This window comes from Marmota marmota, unplaced genomic scaffold (genome assembly GCF_001458135.2).
Source record: "Marmota marmota marmota unplaced genomic scaffold, marMar, whole genome shotgun sequence".
Classification (NCBI taxonomy): Eukaryota; Metazoa; Chordata; class Mammalia; order Rodentia; family Sciuridae; genus Marmota; species Marmota marmota.
In genome coordinates this window covers 41,833,414-41,860,180 of record NW_025999900.1, presented here as the reverse complement: position 1 = coordinate 41,860,180, position 26,767 = coordinate 41,833,414, and the positions used below count along the sequence as shown (strand labels likewise).

The following is a 26,767-nucleotide window of genomic DNA, read 5'->3' as shown; positions in this document are numbered from 1 at the left end:
CTGGCCTTGAAGGGCTCTTGGGGATCCGAGGTGAGCATTTAGGGATGAAGAGGAGAACTTCTGAAGGCAGTGAGAGAGGTAGGGAGCCTGAAACTGAAGAGCTGGGCAGATGTCCAGGCAAGAGAAGGACAGTGTGGAGCTGAGGCTTCTATCGCTGTGAAGGGAGAGAACCGAGCATTCTGGGAATTGAGGTGGCATTTATCCTAAAGTGCAAGGATAGGACACAAGGAAATCTTTAGGGCCATCCCGAAAGTCAGCAAGCACAGGAACTTGAACCAGTAGCTACTACCTGGTATTCAGTCTTTCTCTCTCAAAATGGGTCTCCTGACACCATTCCTTTTTATCCAATGAGATCATTCTGTCTTTGGTTCAATTAGCCATGCACTGAACACACGTGTTGGCTATCTATTAGAATCAGGCACTGATCTAGGTTCGGGGGGAGCAGTGGTGAGCAAGAGATTGATTCCTTTAGAGATATTATCGTGGCTTGGGAAGTCAGACAATAAATTATTTATAGGTTGTTGAACAAGACTCTTCCTAGAAGCAGCAAAGCCTAGAAAAACAGGGCTAACTATTCTCACGTTCTGAAGAGATGTACAGGATATCTTACTAAAGAACAGGTTCAACAACTCCCAAATGACATCCCTTGCTTTTAGTCTACAGATAAAAAGGATGAGGTGACTAGGTAGAGAACAGTTGTATTAGCAGACAGCTCTGAGATTTCCTCCGGAGTACTCCTCACTGCAAACCTAGTGAAGGGGGCACTGATTGTCTGCAAGAAGAGGATGGCTGACTGCTGTTATGGTTTGGATGTGTTATTATTATTTTTGTACTGGGGATTGAACCACTTAACTACTGAGCCACACCCCCAAGCCCATTTTATTTTTAATTTTGAGACAGGGTCTAGCTAAATTGCTTAGAGCCTTGCTAAGTTGCTGAGACTGGCTTTGAACCTGCAATCCTCTTGCCTCAGCCTTCTGAGCCACTGTGATTACAGGTGTGCACACCATGCCTGGCATGGTTTTGATCTTAAACGTCCCCCAAAGTCTCATGTATTGAAGGCTTGGTCTCTGGCTGTGATGCTATTGAGAGGTGGTGAAACCTTTAATGGGTGGGGCCTAGTGGAAGGAAGTTAGGTCACTAGGAGTATGTCTTGAAGAGGATAGTGCGATCCTGACCCCTCTTCCCCTCTTTCTTCCCAGTCTTCAAGAGGTGGGCAACTTTGCTCCACCACACACTGTCCACCATGATGTTATGTTTTGCCCTAGACCCAAAACAATAGGTCATGAAACCATGACTACTCTGAAACCATGAGCCAAAATAAATCTTCCCTCTTTTTAAGTTGGTTATCTCAAGTATTTTGTCACAGTTACAAAAATCTGACTAATGCAACTCCCTATAACTGTCCCTCCATGGATGCTGGGTGAGTTGTTGGCAGTTACTGGTATCCCAATGTACAAAAGCATAGCATGAAAGTTCTTGGGAGAACCCAAGATGTCTTTCGGAATTGAGGATGTACATAAATAAAGAGGCCTGTGTGCACCCCCATCTGGAAAATTGTGACTATGGAGCCTGGCAGGATTGGCCTTTGTGGCAGGGTAAGGAATGGCCAACTCAATATTGCTTTGCCTGGCATGGACTGAAACATCTCATGGGTAGACAGGGGATGCAGAGATCTTCAAGAGGTTGTCCAGAGATGGCGCTGCTATGAGAGTGCAGGGTGGAAGTCCCCCAAGAACCCACAATTGTGCTTATGAAAAGGAGGCCTGCTACATAAGACTTTGCTACTTTTCCTCCGATATCTCTTGCCCAACTTTGGCAGACCACATCCCACTATCCCTGCTACAGGGTCTGAGGTCAAGGCCTGAGGGGGGGGGTAGATAAGAAGTATAAAACTAGATGTAATATTGATTAAGTTGAGATTTTAATTTAAACAGAAGACTGTAGTGTCTGAAAGTTGGTTTTAATTACAGAAATGAAATGGTCCTTGTGTTTGGTAAGGATGGGCAAGCCATCGACTTTACCTGAGATGTCATTAAGGGCAGGGAAAGGGAGTAATGGAGAAAGCATAGCTGTTTCCTGGTTGTCCCTCTTCAGATTCAGTCCATTAAAAAAATGAGTTGCTGGGGTTGGGGTTGTGGCTTAATGGCAGAGCGCTTGCCTAGCATGTGCGAGGCACTGGGTTCGATTCTCAGCAACTCATATCAATAAATAAAATAAAGCTCCATGGACAACTAAAAAATATTTAAAAAGACAAGTTGCTGACCAAATTATATTGTTATATTGTATGCATGTGTGAATTTATAACAATGAATCCCACCATTATGTACAACTATAATGCACCAATAAAATATGAAAACAATGACAATAAAAAAACATTTGCACATGTAAACAAATAACAAGATCATTTAAATGGGTTGGTGGAACAATAAAAATGAAGTAGGGTGATGTGGGAGAGAGAAATGACATGGGGGTGGGTGGGTCAGGGATGGCCACTTCAAGAGGTATGAGCTGAGATGCAAGTGAAGTGGTGAGGAACAAGTATTGAAGACATCTTGGAAACACAGGTTCCAGGTAGAAGGAAGTGGGCACTAACTTGGCTTGTTTAAAGAGCAGAGAGAGGGCACAGCAGCGGCCATGTGATGAGTACCAGGCCAGGAGGTGAACTAAAATCACAGCAAGAAACTTCTTGAGTGAGCCTTGGTAGGCCAAGGTAGGACATTAAGTTTTTTTTTCCCATCATTAGATATTATCTGTGACAGTGTGGGAGGCTGTAAGCCAGTAGCTCCTGCCTACTTTTTCACTCTGCCTCCCTAGGAAGTAGTGCCCCATAAAAATGCACCCAGGGCAGCCATGTTTGCCCAGGTCTTTAGGCTTTCAGGCAGGGGGCATGGGTGAGAATAGTGGGCTGCTTACTTGCTGGTACTCAGATGGGAGGCAATTGGCACTTGCACACCTGTCTCCCTTGCATCCAACACAAGATGTGAGACTAAATATGCATACAGGCTCAATCAAAACTCCTCAGGTCCCCCTTGGAGGGAATGAGAAGCTGGGGTAGGTATCCAAGGAGTGGATTGTGAGCCAAAAGCAGAACGCCTGGATTTCATTCCCCTCTTTGGCACACGCTATTTCTGAGTAACCTTATTCAAGAGGCTCCATGTCTATGCCTCCGTGAAAAAGAGGACACCTTTTCTAGCAGCCACCACCACTGCCCTGACACCACAGGAGGGGGATTAAGATAAAGGAGCCAAAGCAACTGGCAGACTAAAGTTCAAACTCCAGGATTGCTAGGGGCGCGGCCAACTCCACCAGGGGGCGCGCGCCCCAGGCGTCCTTCCAGGGCTGGGTGTCCCGCTGCGGCGGAGCGAGGCCAACTTCTGAGTGCTGCCCTGCGCCTGCCGTCTCCTACGGGGGGGCACCCCCAGCGGCCAGGGCAGGAGGCAAAGGGGATAGACGCCAGTGCCTCTGGCCCAGGCCCTGTTGTCTTTGGGGTCTCCGTACCTCGCCTAGCCTTTCAGACTTGTGAAGCTGCCGCACTGGTCATCAGACCAGGAGTATGTCTGTGGAGTCAGGCGCAGAAGATAAATTCGGAACAGGTGGGCAGTTGGAGCTTGTCCAGGGCAGGAGAAAGGTGGCTCAGGTGTTCCTGTCCAGTCAGACGCCATCTGCCCTATCAGCTCTCCTGGTCAGCCCCGCGCCGCCCCCAGCTCCTCACGGGTTAATCCCCCTCGCCGCCCGCTCGCTTCCCGGTGCCAAAGTGGGTGTTGCTGGAATTCCTCTCTCCCTCGCTGGTAATGAGGGGGCCGAGCTGTCCCTCCGAGGAGGGGGCATGGCGTGGATAAAAGAGACGAAAAAGTAGGGGGAGGTTTCCAAAAATAACCCCCTCCAGTTCCCCTTCAGACGGCCACAGTGCCGGGGAGGGAGCGCGAAGGTACTGTGGCGGTGCGCGTCCAGCTGCAGAGCAGCGCGGACTGAGGCTCAGGGCGCGCAGTCTCCGCCGCTCGCGCCGCGCAGCCCTAGCTCAGGGGAGAGCCAGACCCCTAATCAACTGCTTCGGGGACCCATAGACGTGAAGAAGCGGGCCGCGGGGCGGGTCCAGAGAGCAGTGTGCGAAAGATCGGGCTCACCCATTGCAAAACCCTGCGCGGTTCCTGACGCCCACCCGCCAGGCGCCATGAGGCCGCCGACTGTCGCCCGCTGTCCGGGACGCGCCCTGCGGAACCCCTGGAGTGGCTTCCTGCCGCTTACCCTGGCTTTCTTGGTGGGCATAGGGCATGCCCAGAGGGACCCCATGGGGAGATACGAGCCGGCTAGCAGGGACGCGAATTGGCTGCGGCGCCCCGGGGGTAGCCACCACGCAGCGGCTGCAGCCAAGGTGTACAGTCTGTTCCGGGAGGAGGACCCGTCCGTCCCGGGCTTGCGGCTGGCGGAGCGGACCCAGCTCAGCTGGGGGAGCCCCAGGAGGCCCGTCGAGACCGAGGCCAGGAGGCCGCCCCTGCGCGCAGCAGCCGCGCCGAGTCCAGCCACCTGTCGCAGGAGCCCGGAGAAGCAGTCCACCTGGGCCCAGNGTCTACACCGCGAGGGCGGCTCACGGGGTGAGCACGGGAGAGGGAAGCATGGCGGGTACTGGGGACAGCGGGAGTCGGGACTACGGTGCTCACATTCGTGGAGAGGTGTGCAGACAAGAAGAGATGGCACTGGGCTCGTGTCCTTGTGCCTCTGTCATTAGCACTGCGGGGAAGCAATCCCAAGGTTCCCACGCCAGGGATCTGAAGAGTTTAGGGCAAAGACCAACCGTCCTCACCCTTTCAAACCTATTCACACGAACCTCGACGTTAAATCTTTCTGCAGGCGCCTCTACAGGCGCCCACGCTCCTCCCGCCCTCAGCCAACCAGCTCTAGCAGACGCACTCAGCGCAGTCGGGATCAGAGAGGCAGCGGGGAGCAGGGGGGCAGCTGGGTGAGCTCTCCCGGCCCTTAAGGCCAGGGGGGAGGTAGAGCTGGCTCAGAGCGCGAATAGGTGGAGGATGTGGAGGGCACCTGGTAATGAAGACTGATGTGTCTCCAGGAAGGCGGCTGGCAGCAAAGCCGGTGCGCTGAGACAAGTGTATGGTCTGGGGCACGGGTCGGCCTGGGCACGCAGAGGGCTGGGTGTAGGCGTAGGTATGGGCTTAGGGGCAGTTTGGGCAGGAATGTCTGTGGCACAGTGGGTATGTGGAGAATTGGGTCTGTTGTGTGCGGGTGCATCTAGGTCTCAGCGCCATTTGACCGCGTTGCAGGGCTAAGCCTCCTTCCACACATGGGATTTTTTTTTTCTTCCTTTGGGTACTACCCGCTACCCTCCAGGGGCCCAATTTTAGCATGAAAAGGCTTCTCAGGAACTCTCGATCCCAACAATCCAGGATCATAGGGGCGCAGCAGGGCGATAGGTCTTGCACAGGTGTCTCTGTAATAAGGGCACAGGAGACCTTGGCAGTGCACAATAAAGTCTGGGAAGGATTCTGGCAGGCCCTCTTGGCTTGACCCTGATTTACTAATAGGGTTTATTCCCCGAGAACAGCACAGACACTTGCACCCCCAATTTATTCCTGAGGACCTTCTGCCTCACGGCCTTTGTTCTGCATGTTTTTTCTTGACTGGAGCACTCTTCAATATTTCAGCAGGATTCACTCTGTTTCATTCAAATCTCTGATCAGAGGAGCCTTCTCTGACCACTCCCACCCCATCTCTCCCTTCATCCTGCTTTATGTTTCTTCATAGCACTTATTCCATCTGACACATTATCTTTCGGTTTCTGTTTATGTATTCAGGATCTGGCCTCCAAGCCCACACTAATGCAAGTTCTATGAAGTGAGGACTTGTTTTTTTTTTTTTTTTTTCATTTCTGTGTTCCCAGTGCCTGTACATAGTTCCCTAAGTATCTGTTGAATGAGTGAATGATCTTCCTGCTGCCCTCCCTAAAGCCAGCAGAGAATGAAGCCCTTTGCTGCCAAGTCCTCCCACGTAGGATCATTCAATGAGTACTAATGGAGCACCTGCTGTGTTTCAGTTTTGTCCTTTCCTGACTTGTGCAAGTGAATACATGCTTCATAAGAGCATGTGCTGAGCATGGGAAAGGGGGCAAGGGCCTAGAGACCCAAGAGTTGTTCCTGCGGGGACAGCAACCCAATTACTTAAAATCAAGTTGGAGAAATGAGCAGATATGTGCTGGTGAATGTGCTTTTGAGTACTGGAAACTTCATGTTAAATGCAAAGAAATGGGACGGTGTGGCTGAGGAACTGAGAAGGAGGCCCTGTGACTTGGGTCCCTAGACTCAATGGACAGCAGGTGAGGAAGCAGAGGAGTGATGACCAGAGTGGGGTCTGGAAGTGAGAGTGGCTGATGTAGCACTGCCCAATGACAAGGATTTCCACTGTTGACACTGACCCAGGGGCAGAACTGCAGACCTGATGTAGAGGAGGCAAGGGAGCTGAGACCAGAGATGGAATTTGGGCTGGATCATGGAGGATCTTATACTGTAGGCAGTTAAGTGCAAGTGGAGGAAAGATGAAGTGGGATCGGAATAGGAGGGTGCACTATTAGAAATCATAAAATAAGATGTAGTGAGCAAAGGAGATCATCACCCCGACAAAGCTGGTGGATAAACACAGGCGTGCAAATGCTTGGGCTGGGTTGAAACCATAGGTACCTCTATACACAGGTGCCAGGTCACATCATGTGTGGGTTAGCTCCTCCCCCAGATTGTCTTCTGCATCTTTGGTAAATAATGGGTTCCTCTGATGTGCCAGTCAGCCACTCCATGGCAGCTGGGGAGGGACTGAGTGGCATTTTCTTATACCGACTCCCTCAACCGGAGTCCATTCTGGCTAATAGTTTCAGACTGATCATTTTGGCTGTTGTCTTGTGGCTACTCAGCGCCGAGGACCAAGTGCCACCTTCTGGTCAGTATTGGAACTGCATCACTGCTACTGGAATGATTCATTCACTCATTTCACTATGTGCCAAACACCATGCTGGACCCTCCAGTCATTACATCAGTGGCCAAGCCAGACAGCCTCTGTCCTTCTGGAATTTTTTAATGTAGTGGGGATTTATTTTACAAAGTGAAGATTTTTAAAGTATGCACCAGGCACAGTAGCAGATATCTTTCCTGAACTAATGAATCTTACTGTCTATAGGGGGACTTTTAGAGCAATTGTTTTCTAGTCTTCAGTGTTTCTTGAACAAGTCTCAGAGCATATCACCTCCATAATAATTCCCTTTATTCTATTATTTTCTTTAAATTGAGGCACTTCTAAAATAATAGGACTTAGTGTTTTATTTGTTCTAAAGTACTTTATGAAGTTTTACAAACATACAAAGAGATAGTGAAAATAATGGAACTCATAACCCAACAAACCATAATATTTTGTTTCCAATTTTTTTAGTTGAAATTTCTTATATAATTTTGCCTCTCTGTTTCCCCAGAGTTAACTATTCCCGTGAATTTAATTCCAACATATTTTTTTTACTATTAATACAGATTCATGTACCCATAAAATATACAATATTATTTTTTGCACTTATTGAATGTAGAATACTGGGCTCATCCAATCTCAGCAGTATTCTCCTTCTACAATTTGATTTTTCCCCTTCCTCACTAAACTTTGGAGATTTAACCATCTTAATATAATTAGCCCAAGTTTATTCATTTTAACTCTTGTTAATTGTTCCTTTGTCTAAATATACCACAGTTTATTTATCCATCCTCCTGTTTTGGGACATTTAGATGAATTACATTTTTTTGCCATTGCAAACAGTGCTTGACTCATTGTTCTACATAAATAAATTCTTAATTAAAGGGAAACTTTGTATCATTATCATAAGTTGAAAGTAGTACCACTTGTCAAAAGGAGAAGGTAATTGTAGGAAAATGGAAATGAAAACAAAATGTTCTTCAGTTCTGGTCAGACAGACACCATTCATTATCTTAGAAGATCAATCCTGTAGCATGTTCTCCCCATGAAAAGAGGAACTGGTGTGTTTTCAGGGGAGAATCTGGCCATGAGGACCCAGCCTCAGACAGAGACTTGCTCAGTGACCTCACAGGTTAGAGCGATCACAGAACAGGCAGGCACTTCTCACTGTGTTCCTCAGCATTGCTGAATGTTGTGATCACATAACCCTAGAATCCCCTTCACTCCTTCCAGTGTTTTTCATTCTGCTTTGGAGGAAGCACTGGATTCTACGGAACAAAGGCATATTCAATATATCCCACATGTTACGGACTGTATGAGCCTCTAGAGGTACCAAGAGCAAAGGGAAAGAACCTTCGAGATCCCCAAGACAGAGACCCAGACACCCAACCACCTGAGACAGTGGGTGCTACTGATGGCATTCAGGGGAGAAGGGGACAAGCTGATAGATGTCAGAGGTGGTTTTACACAGGGGAGGCAATGTCTGATCTGGAATGTAAAGGATTTCATTCAGCATGCAAGAGAGGGAAGGAAGGCTTCCTAAACAGAGGGAGTAGCGGAAGCAAAGACATCCAAGTGTGACACTGATGGTGACAAGCTTATATCCTTGGAGGAGCACAGCCTTGGCTGTGGATGGTCATGGAGATGGGGGAAGAATGTTGAGGGCAATTAGACTATACAGGCAGTCCATAGAGAGCTGGGGGAGATTTTCAACAAAGGGCCAGTCTGGTCAGAGGTGTTAGCCAGATGTATACCCAACAGTGATGCTGGACACTGGGCTAATGTTTGCTGAGTAGTTTTATCTGGAATACTGGGCTCATCTGATCTCAGCAGTATGAAAGCTGACTTCCAGCGAGTCAGAGCCAGTGAATCTGTGCCCCAACTAGCCAGGCTCATCTGCTCTTTGTGCTGGCCTGAATGGTCATCTCCCAGCGGATTCTCCTTGCTCAGCTGTACTTAAGACTTTCATATTGGCTTTGCAGGGACTTTAGTGGCTCTCATGGAATAGTTGGATCTCTCTTGAGTGTCCTCCCAGCCCCCAGCCTGGCCCCTTGACTGGCAGCCTTTGATTCTGGCCAGTCCTCACTGTGGCCCTGACATTCCTCAGGGCTCCACTAGGGGCAAGCCGGGCAGCTACAAAGTTTTGCTGAGGGCATTTCTGGTGACAGATGGCTCAGGGGGGCTTCCTTGGGCTAAGCTCCGTGGCTTGCCAAGCAGACCCCTCAATGCATGCTGACGGGGTTCCCACAGGTCCTAGTTCTCAGAAAACCCCAGGACAGCCAGACACAGTGGCACACTCCTTTAATCCCAGTGCTTGGGAGGATGAGGCAGGAGGATCACAAGTTGAAAGCCAGCCTCAGCAATTTAGCAAGGCCCTAAGCAACTGAGTGAGGCCCTGTCTCAAAAAATAAAGAGGGCTGGGGATGGGCTGGGGTTGTGGGTCAGTGGTAGAGCACTTGCCTGGCACATGTGAGGCCCTGGGTTCCCCTCAGCACCATATAAAAATAAAGGTTTTGTGTTCACCTACAACTAAAAAAAAAAAAAGAGGCTGGGGATGTGGCTTGTTGGTCAATCTCTGATATAAAAAAAAAGGAAACCCCAGGGCATTCAGTCTGTTTCCTCTCAGAGACACTCCAGCCCCCTCAGAGGCTGTGTCTTCCACAGTCACAAAGGGTAGTGACTTCCACAGGGTTGGGTTGTTTTCCCCTGCCACCAGGGTATGCTCTCAGATTCACTGTGTCTGAGGAGCAGCCCCTTCCTCAGGACCTGGTGACTTGGGCCCCGACAGGGGGCCTTCATGGAACCAGAAAGCTGCTGAAGGTGGTGGCCCGAAAGACAGAGCTCTGGGCCAGCGGGACATTCTGGGAGCTCCCTGGGAGGCAGCTCCACATGACTTTGGACCAAAGGACTAGGAATGGGCCTCAGGTTTTTCAAGCTGCAGGAATTTATTCTGAATTCTTTGTAAGGCTCCCAAAACCACACAAGCTTTGGGGTCCGCTCAAATGTCAAACAACCTCCTAAGCGGGACCAGATGCTTGCCATACTGGCTACAGGGATCCCAGGAATGGCCAGCTGCTCCATCCTCTGGCCGCTGTACCTCTCCCTGACCTCTGCTCCCAGTGAGCGCTCAGTGGACAACTTGTACTCATTATTATGGAATGCAGGGCACTGGAGCCAGGCCCCAAGGGGTCAGCTTTCCCCAGGAGGGACTCTTGTGGGGAGTCACCCTGGTCCAGACATTTAAGTCTTTGGCTGGACAGAGAGGACTGGGAAATGTGCTGGTCCTGCTAGTGTCCCCCAGACACCTGAGAGCAAAGTTCGGGGGAATGCCCTACTCAGCATGGAAGGTCAGTGTCTCCTGTAGGTGCCCTCAAAGCCAGCATCAAGGGGCAGCTGGGGGAAGGGCTCCATTAACCTTCCCAAATGAGAAGTGTGCTCACCATGTCCCCAGCCCCATTTTCCACCCAGCTTGCCTTCCCAGAATCCCCTCTCAAACAGAGACCTGAGCCCAGCTCCTTCAGCCTCTCGCTCAGCACTCAGTCTGATGAAGACAAGGTCTCCTCCTAGCGTGCGCACGTTTGTTGACACATACTTAAGACTGTTCTGTGTGTGTCTTCTGACTCCCTTAGGTTGCCAGTGTTCACAGGGCAAGGGGCATGGTGATTGTGTTTTGGTGAGGAGCAACGTAGAGCTGAGCCCACCCAGGTCTGAATCAGGCTCTGGTGCTTTCCTGTTGTGTAGCTTTGGCAAGTCACTGGACCTCCCTGAGCTTGCCTATCATCTTTACGGTCACTGTCCCGTTGCCTTCTTTTGCATCCGGTGTTAATCATCACAACCACCTGATGAGGCAGGCTTATCAACTCCACTGGACATGGGGAGAGAGTGAGGTTCTCAGGGCCACACAGGGAATGGCAGAATCAGAATTCAACTTAGATTTGCATGACCCCACAGTTCCTGTCCCTGGGCCAGGCAGCCTCCCTGTGGAATGGGGAAAATCTCCCCAGCCTTGCAGTGTTCTCCTGTGCCTTGTCTACAAAGGGTGGGGCCATTGGAGGGTTCTATGAATAGTTCTGGCTCTCAGCATCCTTGTGTTGACCCTGTGCTGGTGACCCCTTGCAGGAGGAATGTCTGCGGGGGACAGTGCTGCCCAGGATGGACAACAGCAAACAGCACCAACCACTGCATCAAACGTGAGTGCCTCCTACACCATCTACACCTACCCCCCCACCCCCACCCCCTGTAGGCTAGGCTGAGGACTGAGGTCGTGGAGCAGGGGTGTCTTCCTCAGCCTGGCTCCTGAGGGTGCAGCCCATCCCCGGAGTAGAGGACATGTGCAGGGGAAGGGAGGAGATTTCAACATCTTCTAACTGGAAGTGGCTTCTCCAAGCAAATTCCCACACATGGTTTAAAGATTCCTGTATTCCCTTCTGCAGCACCACTGTGCCCATTTGTGCCTTAGGTGCCCACACATATTTGTGGTCTGCAGAGTGTTTACTATTACACAATACTACGCCAATCTCTTCCCAGGCATTATCTGGCCCCAGAGCCTCCCTATAGCACATCTCCAGGGACACGATTTGTGTTCTATGCTACGGGGATCCACGTCTGTTCTGGCCCCTGGCCCAGCGGTCCTGGCCTCTGTCAAGCATTTCACTGGGATGAGGCTCTCTCTGATCCTGAGTCTGGACCGGTCTTCCCTTGGACTGCTCTGGAGCCTGGAAGTCTGGCTCAAATGAAAGGAAAGAGAGCAGTGCTCTTAGCTCTGTGGAAACCAAGGCTTGAGGTAGGAAGAGCCATAGGTTCCGGGGGAAGCCCCATGGTCTTCTGATCTTGAGCCCCCTAAGAATGGCATCAAACAAAATAGCAATGACAAAAGCCAGTACTGATGCAGTACTTCTTTGTGCAAGATGTACTTTCTATATCCTATGGGGCAAGCAGTGCCACTCTCCATTTTGTGGGTGAAGAAACCAAGGCACAGATACTAACTTGCCAAAGTCACATTACCAGATATTGGAAGAACTAATTGGAACCCAGAAAATCTAACTCTGGGATCCCACTTCTTAATACTTGTACCCTGCTACCACTGATCTAACCTTATTTTTCTGGGCCTCACTTTCCCCATCTGTGAACTGGGTATGACAGTGTACTGCTGCTGCTGCTGCTAGCTAACAGCTGAGCATTACTAACACAACACTGTGCTGAATTGTTCACATGCCTCTCAGTAATCCTATGAAGTGGGTATTTACTTATCAACTTCACTTACTGATGAGGAAACTGAGGCTCTGCTTGGTTAGAAAACGTAGCTGAGAATATGTTGTGGCTACAGGTGCTGGAGCTGGGCTGGATTTGGGCAGTCTGACCCAGAACCGCTATCTTCTGATCTTTGGGGCTTTATTCCCTCCCAACACCAACTGAGTCTGGGCATCCCCATAGGTGATATCAGGAGCCCCTAGCATCTTTTGCATTTGTACCCCAGGACCCCTTAGGTCCAGGCCAGAACCCCTGTTTGACTGCTTCTCCTGTAATGGCCACTGCCTCTGCCAGACCCAAGTCTGACTGCAAAGCCTCTTTACACCAGCTCCCCTTCCTTCCTCCCTCAATGGTGAGCACCAGGGCCTCACAGCTCACAGTCCAGGCATGCGACAAAATGTATGTGTTCCCAGCATGGTGGATGCTCTTGTTGCCGGTTCTCCAATAACTCCAGATAGGCAGAAGCTCTGGGCTAAGTGATTCTAGCTGTTGCTGAAGGCCACTGAGCAGAGTTTTGGGTCCATCATCAAAAGGTCTGCCTTAGGGACCCTACTCACATCTGGATGTTCCCACAAATCCTAGGGATCCTATTAAAAAGCAGATTCTGATACAGCTGGTCTGAAGGCAGGGATAGGTATTCTGTGTTTCTAACAAGCTGTCTAGGGTTGCTGATGCTGCTGGGCCAGGGACCACACTTTGAGAAGCAGGGCCTTGGGAACTCTGGCAAGCCATGGAAGGGATTTGGAGTTGGAGGTGGGGAGAAGGCTGGTATGTTCTAGAGAGCTCAGCCTTTGCAGGGACGGCAGCATTGGCCAGTGGAGTGTGTTGCTGAGGCTGGAGTTGCGGCAGGGGCAGGGCAGCTTCACAGGGGGTGGGCTTCTCCCCTGCTGCCTGAGGGCTCTGGGCCTGGCCACCATCCCTCTGCACCAGCCTGGAGGCTCAGTTTTCTGACTTGCTTGTGATCTTCCAGCATTTCTCTCTGCCAAACTGGAGTTTCAACACTGGAGACTCGAGGTTGGGTGGGTGTAGATTGTCACAGAACCCGTGTGTGTGTGTGTGTGTGTGTGTGCACCCTTGCGCTCCTGTGGGTGCTGTTCCAGAATTCCCACTCCCCCATTATTTATTTCTCTCCTGGGCCCTCTCTCTCCACCGCCTGAGGCGGCCACCCTGACCCGGGCACGCAGGCAGGCTGGCAGCTTTCCTGGAGGCGTTGCACTTGAAGTCAGCTGGGGCAAGCTCGCCCACCGATGGGTTGTGCGCTAATTAACTGGTCCCTGCACTGTTTGCTTGTTGCTATTTTGCTGCTAATGAGCTTAATGAGAACCACGTGGGCGGAGGGGTGTTGTCTCTGGATGGCTGGGTCCAGAGCTCTATAGAATGTGGGGCTCTTGGCTCTACACCCTGCCAGCTGACTCCCCTGCATCTCCCTCTCCCCTCTCCTCAGCTGCCCTTCTGGCTGGGGCAGAGACCCCCATACAGGGGAACATTCAGGATTTTGTCCCAGCAGTTTCACACATGTGGAGGTACCTTCCTGGCCAGTGGGAGATGGCCATGGACAGAGAGGGGTGGTGACAACCCCCACTGCCAGGAGTGCAATCTAGGCCCAGAATCATGTGGGGACTCAGTCTCTCCCTTGGCCTTCCAGATATCTGTGGGCCTGACCCACTGCCCAAGTGCAGAGTGCTAGCCCTGGTTCAGTTGCCCCCTGGCCCCAGGCCCCTCTCTCCTCCTCTCACGGAAGCGATCTTCAGTTGTCCTAACACACAGACCATCTCCCTAGCTACCACTGGACCCCAGGGAGGCTCTGTGTTTGCAGGTGCCCACTGCGCTATCCCCAGCTCCTCTTCCACCTTGGCTGGGTCTGGAGCTGGGCCATCCTCTCCTCCCCTGGTCCTGGTACCTGCCTTTCTTTCTGTGGCCTTGCCAGCCCTATTGGGTGATTTATGTGTTTATGTATTTGTAGAGGCAGCTGCCTGGGGCCTGCCCTGCCTGCCCACTCTGCCAAGGGGAAGAACTGTAGGGTGTGGGGTGACAGTGTCCTGTGTATAGCTGCTGCTCTTGGAAGATTGTCCCGCCTTCCCAGACTGGCTCACCCCTCCTCCATCTCAGCGGGGGAAGGGCTATGAAGATTCTCTTGCCTCCTCATTTGATCTTGGCTGGAGTGCATAGGGGCTGCTCTGTGGAGGGCAGAAGAGAGTTGTTCCTGTAGCTGTTGAGGAGAGGCCTATCACCAGGCCCCAAACCCATGTTATAAGGTTCAAGGTTAAGAGCATGTGCTTTAGATTCTGGCACCAAGATTCAGGGAGGTGTGTGTTTGAATCTCAGCTCTGGGTCCTTATGCATGATTGGCCCTCTTTCAGCCATAAAATACACATAACAATATAGAGTTGTCTTTGAGAGTTAATGACAACACTCTATAGTCCTTACCGTGTGTCAGGTACTATTCTAATACCTTTATATTATTAACTTTGAATCCTCACAATGACCCTATACTCAGGTGCCCACTGCGATATCCCTAGTTTGATTTTTCTCTGCATTTGCAGATGAGGCCAGCTGTTTGTCCTAGCCATACAGCTGGGGAGAGTTCCAGAGTTCAAGACCTCACCTCCATGCTCCCTGCTAGATGAGCAATTGTGTGCAGATAGCCTGGCACATGGCTAGTTTAGCTGGTAGTTCAGGCTGTGCCAGATTGCCTGGGTTTAAATGCCAGTGCTACCATGTAGTGGCTGTGTGACTGTGGGCAAGGTGCTTATGCTCTCAGTTTTCACTTCTGTACACGGTGACTAATAAGAACAAACGAAATAACTTAGGTCAAATGTTTTAGTTCAAGGCCCAGCATGTTCTACTATGTGCTCTTTATGTGTTTGATTTGATTTTGAGGGCAGAGTCTATGTCTCACATAGAGACATATGTAGCACATTGGGCACAAGGTAAAGTTTCACTGAGAAGGGATCGAATGGGCTGGAAATGTTGCTCAGTGGCAGAGTGCTTGCCTAGCAAGCATGAGGCTCTGGGTTCAATCCACAAAAAAGAAGGTACTGAATGATACAGGGCCCATCCCAGGCCTCAGCTGAGAGGTCACTTTCTGTTACTCAAGTTCTATCAGCCTTTCCAGAAACTCTCCACATGCTCAGGGGACCCTGGGAATTAAGACACTGGACATTGCTCCTGACTTCTCCACCATCCACATTGTTTTATTGGTGCATTACAGTTGTACATAATGGTGGGACCTGTTGTTACATAGCTCCTGCCTTCTTGGTCTAGAGTCTCTGCACACATGGTGGGCATTTGAACAGCATTCCCTCTGGTTCTCATCTCAGTCCTACAAGGACCACATTTCTTCCAATCTGTCTCCTCTTGGCTTCCCTAAGGGAGCTTGCCTGGCTCCACCCATGCCAACTCTGTCCCAAAGGGGAAAACTGGCAAGTGGGTAGGCTCCCCGAGTTCCAACCTTTGTTCTATCATTTATCACCACAATGGTATTAGGCATATGTAAGTTAGGGATGAGTTTCCCCATATGTGAGTTAGGGATGAGAATGTACCTTTAGTAGTTATCAGAGCAAAGTGATCATGCTAGGCACAGTGGCACACACCTGTAATCTCAGCAACTCAAGGGGCTAAGACAGGAGGATTGCAGCTTTAAGGCCAGCCTTAGCAACTTAGGAGATTCTCAGCAACTTAATGAGACCCTGTATCAAAATAAAAAATAAAAAGAACTGGGGATGTGGTTCAGTGGTAGAGCACTCCTGAGTTCAATCCCTGGTACTGCCAAAAGAAAAAAAAATGGGGTGATTTCATGAGGTGATTGATACACCATGCACATAGCTCAGGGCTTTGTCTTGGTAAGTGCTTAAAAAACCTTAGGGAAAAGGGTGAGATTATATACATAATGGAATTTACTCAGCCATAAAGAATGAAGTTATGGCATTTGCTGGTAAATGGTTGGAACTGGAGACTATCATGCTAAGTGAAATAAGCCAATCCCCCAAAACCAAAGGCTGAATGTTCTCTATGACATGCGGATGCTAACACACAATAAGGGGGCAGGGGAGGGAAGATTAGAAGTTCATTGAGTTAGATAAAGGGGAATAAAGGGAAGGGAGGAAGGGAATAGGAAAGACAGTAGAATGGATTGGATATAACTTTCCTATATTCATGTATGAATACATGACAGTGTAACTCCACATCGTGTTCAACCACAAGAATGGGAACTTATACTCCATGTATGTATTGTATGGCAAAACCACTCTATTGTCATGTAATCTAAAAACAACAACAACAACAAAAGGTGCCAGGAGCCAGAGGTTGGAACCTGGGGGTGGTCATCTCTGGATGGACCATCCTGTGGACTCAGGAGTCGGTCGGTTGGAAGGTGGGAAGTGACTCAGGGAATAATGGTATGACCTCAGAGTCTCAGCAGTACCTTGTATGGGACACCTTAGATCTTCCTGGTGAGCATGTATGTGTCCCCGTGGGACTCTTTGCCCAACATAACATTAAGAATGGGTCCTTCTCTGGGAGCTTTCTGCAGCTAGGTTCTGGGTCCTAGGATACCAATGGAGCGCCTGGCGCTCCCTCCACACCTTTATGTCCTTTGTACCTGCTTGATACATGTTTGTTAAAGGACTGAGTGAACAGTGGATCATATAGGTGACCTTCTAGTTTCCTCTATCCCCAGCTGCTTGTCCTTTGCTTGTCTCCTTCTCTACCCAACATCTTTGATTTTTTTTTAATTGATGCTGGGGATCAAACTCAGGGACTTGAGCATGCTAGGCAAGCACTCTATCACTGAGCCACATCCCCAGCCCTCTTCCCAACATCTTAATGTTGGGCTTCCCCTGGATCTTACAAACCTTCTCCTCCAAAGAGGGAGCCATGGGCACCAAATCTAGCAAAATTGGTGCACCCGTAGGTACATGCAACACGCAGTGACAATAATGCTGGTGCCTACTTTGCCAGGATGCACTAAGCACTGCCATCTCCCTTCACTGTAGAGTGGTTGTCTTGCTATTCCATGTCCTGGTCTCCCCCAAACCCATGTTCCTGCCTGTTGTTTCCCCTCTGTCCACTTTTAAATATTGGGTTTGCAAGACTTAGTCCTGTGTCTTCTTTTCTTCTGCACTCTTCCTGGAACAATCTAGCGCTTTCTCATAAATGTAAACATCGTCTCGGGGCCACTGAATCCTAGATTTATATATGTCTACAGCAAGACCTCTCCCCTGACCTCCAGACTGCTGCATCTGCTGCCTGTTCAACATCTGTTTGTGATACCTCCCAGACAGCCCAACCCCACCTTGTCCCAAGCGAACTCATGATTTCCCTCCTTCTGAGCCAACTCCCTACCCAGGTCTTGCCCACCCTGTGAAATGCCATCCTCAGACACCTCAGAGCCATCCAGGTCACCTTCCACCAGGTCAGGCTTTATCACCCATCCCTCCCCGAGGTTCCACCTTCACTTTTCCTAACATGTGTTTTCTGGAACACTAACAACCTCTCCCCTGCTACAAGATCTCTTTCTTACCTGGAAGCCTTTGCAAACCAGACTTCCCTTTCCAAATCTCTTGTGTACCTTCCTTTACCTCTCTGCTTTCCCCCTGCTGGCTGCTGTCCCTGCTGCCCACTTAGCCTCTTGTTGTGTTGTCTCTGAACCTGACTTGCTTTCTAGCCTGGACTCGGAGCGCTTACCCCTGACGTGCAGAATCCCGCCTGGACTCCTGGAACCTGCCACCTCCAGGCAGTTGCACATGCTGCTCTCTTCCCATCTGCTTCCCCTCCTCGGGACCCCTGTCATCTGTCCTCCAGAGCCGCCTGCCTCCAGCTCCCCTTCTCAGAGGGGCTACCCCCAACCGCTGTCAAGAGCTGCTCTTCAGCAGCCTCGTTATTCTGGATCTCAGCCCTTTGACTTCACGTCTCACATCCTGATTTCTGTTGTACTTCTGGATTAGGGATGGTCTCTCTAAGATGGAAACTCCATGAAGAGAAGGAAAATGTCTATCTTCATTACCATCGTAGGCAAGTAGTAAATATGGGATGCGTGATCATTTTCTAGGTGAGGACAGGAGGCACACAAGGGAAGGAAACTGGCCTAAAGTCACATGGTTAGAATTCAAACAGCCTGTAACTGTTTGAAGCCTGGAACTCTTCTGTGCTTCTGTCCCACTGTGATTGAAGCCCCAGAGCTGGTGCCCCATGATTCGTAGCTGTTTCCCGGGAAGAGACGCATCCCTGGCTCATCCCTGAGAGTGGACATCCTAGGTCCTCAAATCTTTCTCCCTCACTTCCTGAGGCTTCTGAGGATGGACCTGCCCAGAGGTCTTGCTCCTCATGCCTGCTGGAGCTGGTGGGAATTGGGGCTGCTGTCTGCCCCAACCCCTGGCCCCCGGCCCCCAACTGGCCCAACATTGCAGCATTTGCTAATGCAATTAACAGGCCGGTCCAGGCGGAGAGGCTGGGGGCCAAGGTCTGACTCACACCTCCCCTTCCTCCCCTCGGGCCGCCAAACGGTAGAGGCCCACTTGGCCTGCCAGACGGTGTCTGCAGAGAGCGCGCCAGAGGCCAAGAACGGCATCTTTCTCTCATTAGAGGCTTTTATGTGAACACAACTGCTATTTTGGAGCTGGGCGCTTGGCCGGCCACTTGGCCGACTGCGGAGCCCAAGTGCTGTCTCCAGCAGTCCCGAGCAGCACAGCTGTGGTGGCAGACGGGCAAGGCCCTGAGGCCCTGACTTCTCCACAGCCTGGGGGCTCAGGCCTGAGGTCAGGGCCCTGGGGACATTAAACCTGGTCAAGGCTTGAGTGGGAGAGAATGAGTCCCCAGTGGGTTCTGAGGGGATGTGTGAGCCAGACGGGAATTCCTCAGGGCTCTCTGATATCATGGCCCCCTTCCTGTGGAAACCGAGGGTCATGGTAGAGGAGAAACAGCTCAGGGCCACAGGTGCATCCCCCAGTAAGCAAACTCCAGAGGCCAGCTGAGGCCTCCACATGGGAGCATCAGGTGAGGTGCCCAGGAAGGGGCTGAGGCAAGTACTGCAGGTGGATAGAGATGGTCAGGGATTTGCAAAGTCTTCCAGGTGAGAGAGAGACCCCGTAGCCGGGGAGAGGTTGTTAGTGTCCCGGATCACAAATGTTAGGAAAAGTGGAGGTTGAACCTGAGGAACAGCTCAGTTTCAGGGTGTGGGGGCAGGGCCTGGAGTCTGGACTGGAGCTGACATTCACCTCCCCAACAAGAGAGAGTGGTGCTGGAAGGCTTAGAGGAGGGAACAGGCTTAGGGGGCCCATTCTGACATCACAGATGAAGGAGAAGATATCTCTGGGATCTAGGAGAGAGAGCTGATAACCAATGCCTTGCCTGAGAGTATGGGTCAGGGAGGAGAGGTAATGGCTATACTGGATATTGGAAAGCAGCTCAGCCTCTGGACCATTTCTCTAACCAGGTCCTAAGTTGACATGGCTTTCCCTGGGAAAACGGTCATGCTGAGAAGTTCAGAAACCATCTTGCCTCTGGGGATATTTTTCTTTAAAAATAAAACAAAAGCTTTGCAGCACTATCCACTAGCATTTTCTGTAATGATAGAAATTTCTGTATCTTGCTGGCCAATATGGTAGCCATAAACCACAGAAGGTGGTTATTAAAGCTCTGGGAATGTGACTAGTGAGACTGAGGAACTGAGTTTTAAATTTTATTTCATTTTAATCTGTTTAAATTTCAATGCTTCACACCCAGGATCTCTGTTGAGACTTAGAACAAGTCTTGGAGACAGTAATTGTCAGCCCCCATCTTATGGAGAAGATGTCTGAAGCACCGTGAGGCATCTCAGTGAAATGAGAGGTGACCTAGGTCATGCAGCTGGGATGTGGCTGAGCTGGTGTCAAACAAAATCCTTCTGACCCCCTACTCCATGTTCTTCCTGCTATCAGGTAGCTGATCACCAGAGGCCCTGAGCACAGGCTATAGCAGCTTGCATGGTGGGAGATGTTTCTAGATTCCCCCTCTAGGCTTGCCCAATTCGAGTTTGGTCTTCTCCCAAAAGTAGAGGTTTTTGTGTGGAAAATCTGAACAAATCTCTGCTCTGGTGTTTTGGAACTGAGTGAAGGTAGAAGGGGCACAGGCAGAAAGGTGGGGGTGTCGGGGAAATAATGCCTTCTATTTCTTGCTTTTGGAGCAATTTTAAGAGTTTTCTCCTCCCCACACACCTCTTTTGGGTCCAGCTAACTCTATAGAGCCAAACTCTCCATATATCCAATGTTTAGTGAAGAAGAGAGTATGGAAAAGACAGGGTTCCAGAAGAGCCAGAATTATGAATGGCTAAAGACTGGCCCAAGTGGGCATAGCTGGGTACAGCACAGCCTTGCATTGTCGGAGGGCGCAAATCTCCGGCAGGGAGGGCCTGGTGTGTCTTTCTGTGACCATCAACCCTGGAGGGCAGCGTCGTGCTGATAACCTCTACTAATAATCCATCAAAGACTGATTAGAGCCCTATAGCTCATACTGTGCTGATTTCTCAAGTATGAGGCATGATCTCTACTCTGTAGGAAAAGTGCACAGGATGAAGTTCCAAGGGCAAAACATGAAGACTTCCTGGCCCACCGTGGTTGTGGGTTTTCTCTCTTAAAACCCCACTGCACTGTATGGAGCCAGCTCTCTGGGGGGCTTTGGCCTTCCCTCCACTTTATGCAATAGCCACCACATTGGTGAGTCAAAGATAACTGATTTCCTTTAGATACCTTAGTTTTAAAATTGGTGCTTATTTGATGTAGATGTGTTTTTACAGTCTCAGGATACAGACCACTGTTGTTCCTCCCAAAGTATCACTGGATTTTATGCACCATTACAATACTCCAAAATTTCTTAAATACCAATGTACAGTGGCTGGTTTTTCATTTTTCCAAGTGAGGATATTAGGGGAAGAAAAAAATAACTATCATTTATCAGCACCTTTAATTAAAAGAAACATTTTAATACCCCTCTTCCCTCCACAAAAGATACTTTTTTTCTTCTTCTTCTTTTTTTTTTTTTGGTATTAGGGATTGAACTCAGGAATGCTTAACCACCAAGCTACCTCCGCATCCCTTTTTATTTTTAATTTTGAGACAGGTCTTGTTAAGTTGCTTAGAGCCTGGCTAAGATGCTAAGACTGGCTTTGAACTTGTGATCTTCTTGCCTTAGCCTCCTGGGCTACAGGGATTATAGCCATGTACCACCATGCCCAGCTATGGACAGTTTTTAAATTAGAAAGACCAATATCAGGCCAGGTAGGTAACTCTGTGGTAGAGTGCTTGCCCAGCAGTGCTCTGGAGGCCTTGGGTTAAATCACTAGTACAAAAATAACAATAATGAAATTTAAAAAAAAGGACTGGGAATGCAGTTTGATGGTAGACCTACTGGCACAGCATACACAAGGCCTTGGTTTCAATTGGAGCCCCCATTGTGGGCCATTTGGGGGTGATTTGGGGAAGTAAAGAAAAGAGGAGTTTACCCTCCAATCCCACAGTGCATATGTTCAGCTCAGAACTAAACATTTGAAAACCTCAGTGAGGAAGTAAGGCATTCTGCCTCTTGCTGAGACTTGTGAAAACCACACAAGACAGGACACACGTGATAGGATGCAGGTGAAGCCGGCGAGAGCTGGTTCAAAACCTATGAAACCCTGACAGCTGTTGGAGGATCTGCCTCCACCAGTGGGGCCTCTGCGCCGGCTCCCTCCTTGATGGCTGATCCTGAAGGCTTACCTTCCCAAGTGGATTTTTTCCCACCAACACAACTGCCTGGCTTGGAAGCCTTTTCAAACTTTTATTTACCATGTTATATACATAAAGTGCTTTTTCATAGCTTTCCCCTCACCCTGAGTTGTTCATTGCACCAACCTACGTCCTCACTGAGGACTGAATTCCCTGTTGGGCAAGGGACTACCATACACGGAAAGCCCACCACTGGGCTGAACCACCTCTGTGTGGGGCTCAGTCTTGCTCATCTCTGTGTACCCAGCACCTGTCTGATTGAGAGGAGGAGCTCATTGATGTCGGTGGAAATAAGGCAGGACCAGAATTAGGAGGTCAAAGCAAGGCACAGGGGCTTACCTTGCAGGACTGGGGTCCTTGAGTTTCTAGAGAATAAAAGATCTTATTGTTAAAGTCAAGGATGGGCCATCTTTGGGGCTTAGGAGGAGAAAGTGGAGACTAGACTCTTTCTGATGACCATCTTTGGGGCTACCATCACCTCTCAGAGGGGGGAGTTGTATGACCCTCCTTTCACCCATGCCAGGCATTGGGCCTCTGCTGGCACAGAGGGATAGGACCACTCAGGCCTTCCCTTGCATCTCCTCCCTAAAAAGAAAAACAAGGCAGAGTGTTGTCCTGGGCACATCTGCCTTCCCCAGTGTTCATGGACCTTGGTTTTGTCACTGGACAGGAATGGAACAAGGTCCCTCCAAGAGGGTGGAGGAATCTCAGTTCAGCCTGTGTGGATTCTAACTTAGCCCCTGAAAAGAGTTTCAGTATGCGTCAAAAGCAAGTCACAAGCAAAGATTTATTGGAGGACAGCAAAGCATATACCCAAAGGCAGTGTGCAGACACCCCTCATTGCTCAGACAAGAGAAGACTGGTGACACACCCAGGGTTGAGCTCTGTGATTTTCCTGCGAAGAAAAGTGAAGGTTCCCAAGTAAACTTTTGTGAAAATAAAGTCCTATGTCAATCTTTTGATATTTGGGATCAGAATGTTTCTTTCTGGATAAGCAATCCAGCCATGAACCAGTTGTGGGCCCATTACATGAGTCTTTGACTCTGGTGACATTAAAATTGAATATGTTTTTGTTCTAGTTGATCTGATGCAGCATTTGCTGGAGATTTTGTTCATGTACCTAAAGAGACAAGCACAGCTGGTCGTGTTAAGTAGGTCTGGGTCTACATCTAGTAAGGGTCTCTTTCTCTCTCCCTAAGAGCCCAGCTGTCTTGGTTTTGTAGCAGGCTGGCCCCAGCTGACTGCTCTGTGGTGGTGGTCACAAGGGCCTGCTGGGTGGTCAGGTGGGGGCTAAGCCTGCTTAGGAAGATGGAGTGGCAGCCAGGTGGTAACAAATATCCTGCTGTGGTGGCAGTTTGTACTTGGAAAGTGCTCTGGTTACAATTGTCTGGCATGGTCTGGGGGCCTGGGGCCTTCTGGGAAGGAGTTGCAATCCTCCAGTGAGACCTATTATTTCTCCACTATCTGCTGATTGGGTAGGCTAGCCCTTGGTGATGTCCATTATTCTCACCCTCTGAGCTGCTGACCAGCAGCACCTCCTCCAAGAAGCTTTTCCTGACTTTCCTACTCCCTGATCCAGCCTGGATTAGGGGCTGTAACTGACACAGCACTTGTCCCATGGCCTGTGTGTCCTGCTTTCTGCAGGAGACGGCATGCTGGAGACTCTGTCTCAAGCCTCCCACCTAGTGAGGCCCACGAATGGCCGTAGAGTGGCAGCAAGGGCTGATTTACATCTGCCCTCATCATGTCAAGGTTACTGTGTGAGCTTTGGAGGGGTCTGGGGTTCTGGGGTCTCCACCACCAGGACTGACCTCCCAGGGCAGCTTTTCAAGACAGGGTTCCAGGGTGCATTTGGTGGTCTACTTGAAGCCAACAGATCCTTTTTCATTACCAGCTCTGGGCCAAGGCTTAGAGTTAGTGGGGAGGAAGAGCAGCCGCTCCAGCCTTGCTGGGGGTCAGTGAGGGCAAGAGTCTTGGCTCAAATAGACCCAGATTTGAATCCTGGCTCCATTATCATTTAGCTGGGCAACCTTAGACAAGTCTGTTAACTTGGGAGGCATGATCTGTACTTGGAAATCATCACACCTGCTGCCTAGGATTGTCGTGAGGATTAAATGAGATAGTCTAACAAAGCACTATGCCTGGACAGCGCTCATTGGGCAGTAACTGCCAAAATGAAAAAAATAATGGTTGTGTCATTGTGAGGCATATGCTGAAGATACAAAGAGATATAAGGACAAGCACTGCACTCAGAGGGACTGACCCTATAGGTTGGGACATTGAGACACAAATGTGAAAAGCCTCTTGTACCTGGGCATGTCCACTGAGTGCTGTGCACAGTAAGTGCTTTTCCTTGTTTGTTTGGAGGAGGAAACGGTAGCTGAGAGGTGGGTCATCAGGGATGGGGAGGTGACCTTCAGGGTATAGTAGCTCTTAGGTAAGTGCACAGGAAAGAGAAAAGTGTTCCAGAGAGGGGACACAGCATGTGCAAAGGCAGGAAGAAGAGAGCAGAGGCGACTTTGGCCTGAGCAGCCTGACTTAGAGGAATGTTAGAGGGGTCAGACTGGCTTCACTGCCAGTCTACGGACTGGTCTCCTGAAGATTCTGGGGAGCCACTAAAGGTCTCTGAGAGACAAGTGACATAGGACGTGTGGATTTTAGTGCTCCTTTTGGAAGGAAGGGTCAGCCAGGCACACCTGGACTGGATAAGGGCACCTGACAGTTTCACAAATAAGATTAGAATAATTGAAGTGACGAGGTCTGTGTATATGTCTTTGCTTTCTCAATGACCCTGGATGGCCGTGCCTACTCTCCCTCCTCTCCCCAGCACCCAGCCTGCTGGTTCCTGGAAGCCTCCAGGGCTTTGAGCCTGCCTAGTCCTCTACCTGGGTCTCCCTGCACTGCTTCCACCTCACTCTTCAGAGAGGGGCCCTGATCACTCTTCTGAGTGCCCGGAACGCTGCCTCGCCCAGTTATTTAGCCCTGGTAGTCTTCACAGCCCTTGATACTGCCCAACACTCTATCATGCTATTGTTTTCTCGCCTGCTGTTGGTCTGCCTCACTGGACTGTAAGCCCCACACAGCAAGGACATTGTGCTCGCTACCCAGCATGCAGTAGGGCCTCAACAACCATTTATGGAGTGAATAAGTGACAGATAGATGAAATATTGGGTTTAGAGGGCCCAATATGCTCTCCAGGGCTCATACCTGTTCTCTAGGAGGTTCCAGGAGGCAGAGGGAGGGCTCAAGGTGGGCCTCCGCATGTGACTCTCCCTTGATTGCTCATCAGTGGTTGTGGTTCTGAACTTTGCAAGGTGAAGAAAGGCAGTGGAAAGAGAAGTCATGGCCTGATGGCTGCTCCCAGGGTTGGATTGGAGCAAGGGCCAGTTTTAGCCCCACCCCACCCTTAGGCTGGACCTGTTTGGGGATGGAGAGCAGGTGTTCTCTGAAGAGGAGACAGGAGAGACCGTTATGCTGAAGTGCCTTCGAGAGGCCCTTTAGCGTTTCCAGCCTCCTCAGTCCACTCCCTGTGATTCGAGAGGAAACAGGCTCGGTGGGTCACACAGCTCATGAGCAACAGAAAACCCCAGCAACTCAGATCTGACTTACAGGCCAGTTGTTTTAGTCAGCTTTTTCACCGCTGTGACTAATGACCCAACCAAAACAACTGTAGAGGAGGAAAAGTTTATTTGAGGGCTCATGGTGTCAGAGGTCTCAGTCCATAGACACCAGGCTCCATTCCTGGGGGCCTGAAGAGTGTGGCAGAAGGAACCAGCTCACATGATGATCAGGAAGCAGAGAGATTCCACTCTCCAGATACAAAATATATACCCCAAATCCAGGCCTCCAATGAACCACTTCCTCCAGCCACACCCCACCTGCTTCGTTACCACTTGGTGAATCCCATCAGGGATTAATTCACCAATTAGGTTAAGGCTCTAACCCAATCATTTCTCCTCCAAACCTTCTTACATTGTCTCACACGTGAACTTTTGGGGGACATCTCACATCCAAACTGTAATACCAGTGTTGAGGCCTTTCCCATAACAGATATTTATTTATTCAAAAATTTAAACGATATTATCTATTCAATGTTGACTGAGAGTCTACTCTGTGACAGTCTGAGTCCTGGGTCTACCAGAAGGCACAAAATCAAATGCCTCCCCTCAAGGGGGTTCAGCCAGGGAGGAGTGGACATTTAGGTGTAACTACACTGCCAGCCAGTGTGCTTCCCGGCAGAGAGTGCTGCTGTGAGCCAGCCCATCCTTGACTCTAGTCATTCAGTCTTTGACGTCTTGTCCAAAAACCAAAGACAAACTCCTGGAGGCCTCTGGGTAGAAGGAAGAGAGAAACGAGCCCAGGTTGTCTTCTGGGGCCAGGAGTTTGGCTTCCTTGGTGAGTGAGGGGCCTGGCAGCACTCAGACCACTCGCTGGGTCAGGAGGGTGCTTCTGATGAGAAGGCATCGGGCATCCCATGGCCTAAGAGTGCCAGGCCCTGCTGTCACTTCTCTCCCTGTCTCCTCAGCCGTGTGTCAGCCGCCCTGCCAGAACCGAGGCTCCTGCAGTCGGCCCCAGCTCTGCGTCTGCCGCTCTGGCTTCCGGGGAGCCCGCTGTGAGGAGGTCATTCCTGAAGAGGAATTTGACCCCCAGAACTCCAGGCTGGCACCCCGACGCTCCGTTGAGGGGCCGCCCAACTTACGCAGGAGCAGTGCAGCTAGAGGAGGTCCTGTGGCTAGAGAACAACCCCTGGAGCCACAGCTGCCACCAGCTGGGTAAGTGCCCACCTCATCGGGACCGCTGGGTCCAGGGTTGAGACCCTGTCG

At 50.1% G+C, this 26,767-nt stretch overlaps 1 protein-coding gene across 1 annotated transcript in view; it reads left to right on the top strand.

The window, feature by feature from the left end:
- The first annotated feature begins 3,832 nt into the window (after positions 1 to 3,832).
- The window catches only part of Ltbp2 (latent transforming growth factor beta binding protein 2), a 108,121-nt gene continuing 85,186 nt past the window's right edge, over positions 3,833 to 26,767 (top strand). Inside the window, 5 exon segments of the mRNA XM_048798992.1 lie at positions 3,833 to 4,498; positions 4,500 to 4,555; positions 4,557 to 4,595; positions 11,077 to 11,147; positions 26,470 to 26,716. Of these exon segments, the coding sequence (XP_048654949.1) occupies positions 4,175 to 4,498; positions 4,500 to 4,555; positions 4,557 to 4,595; positions 11,077 to 11,147; positions 26,470 to 26,716 (737 nt within the window). The 5' untranslated portion in view covers positions 3,833 to 4,174.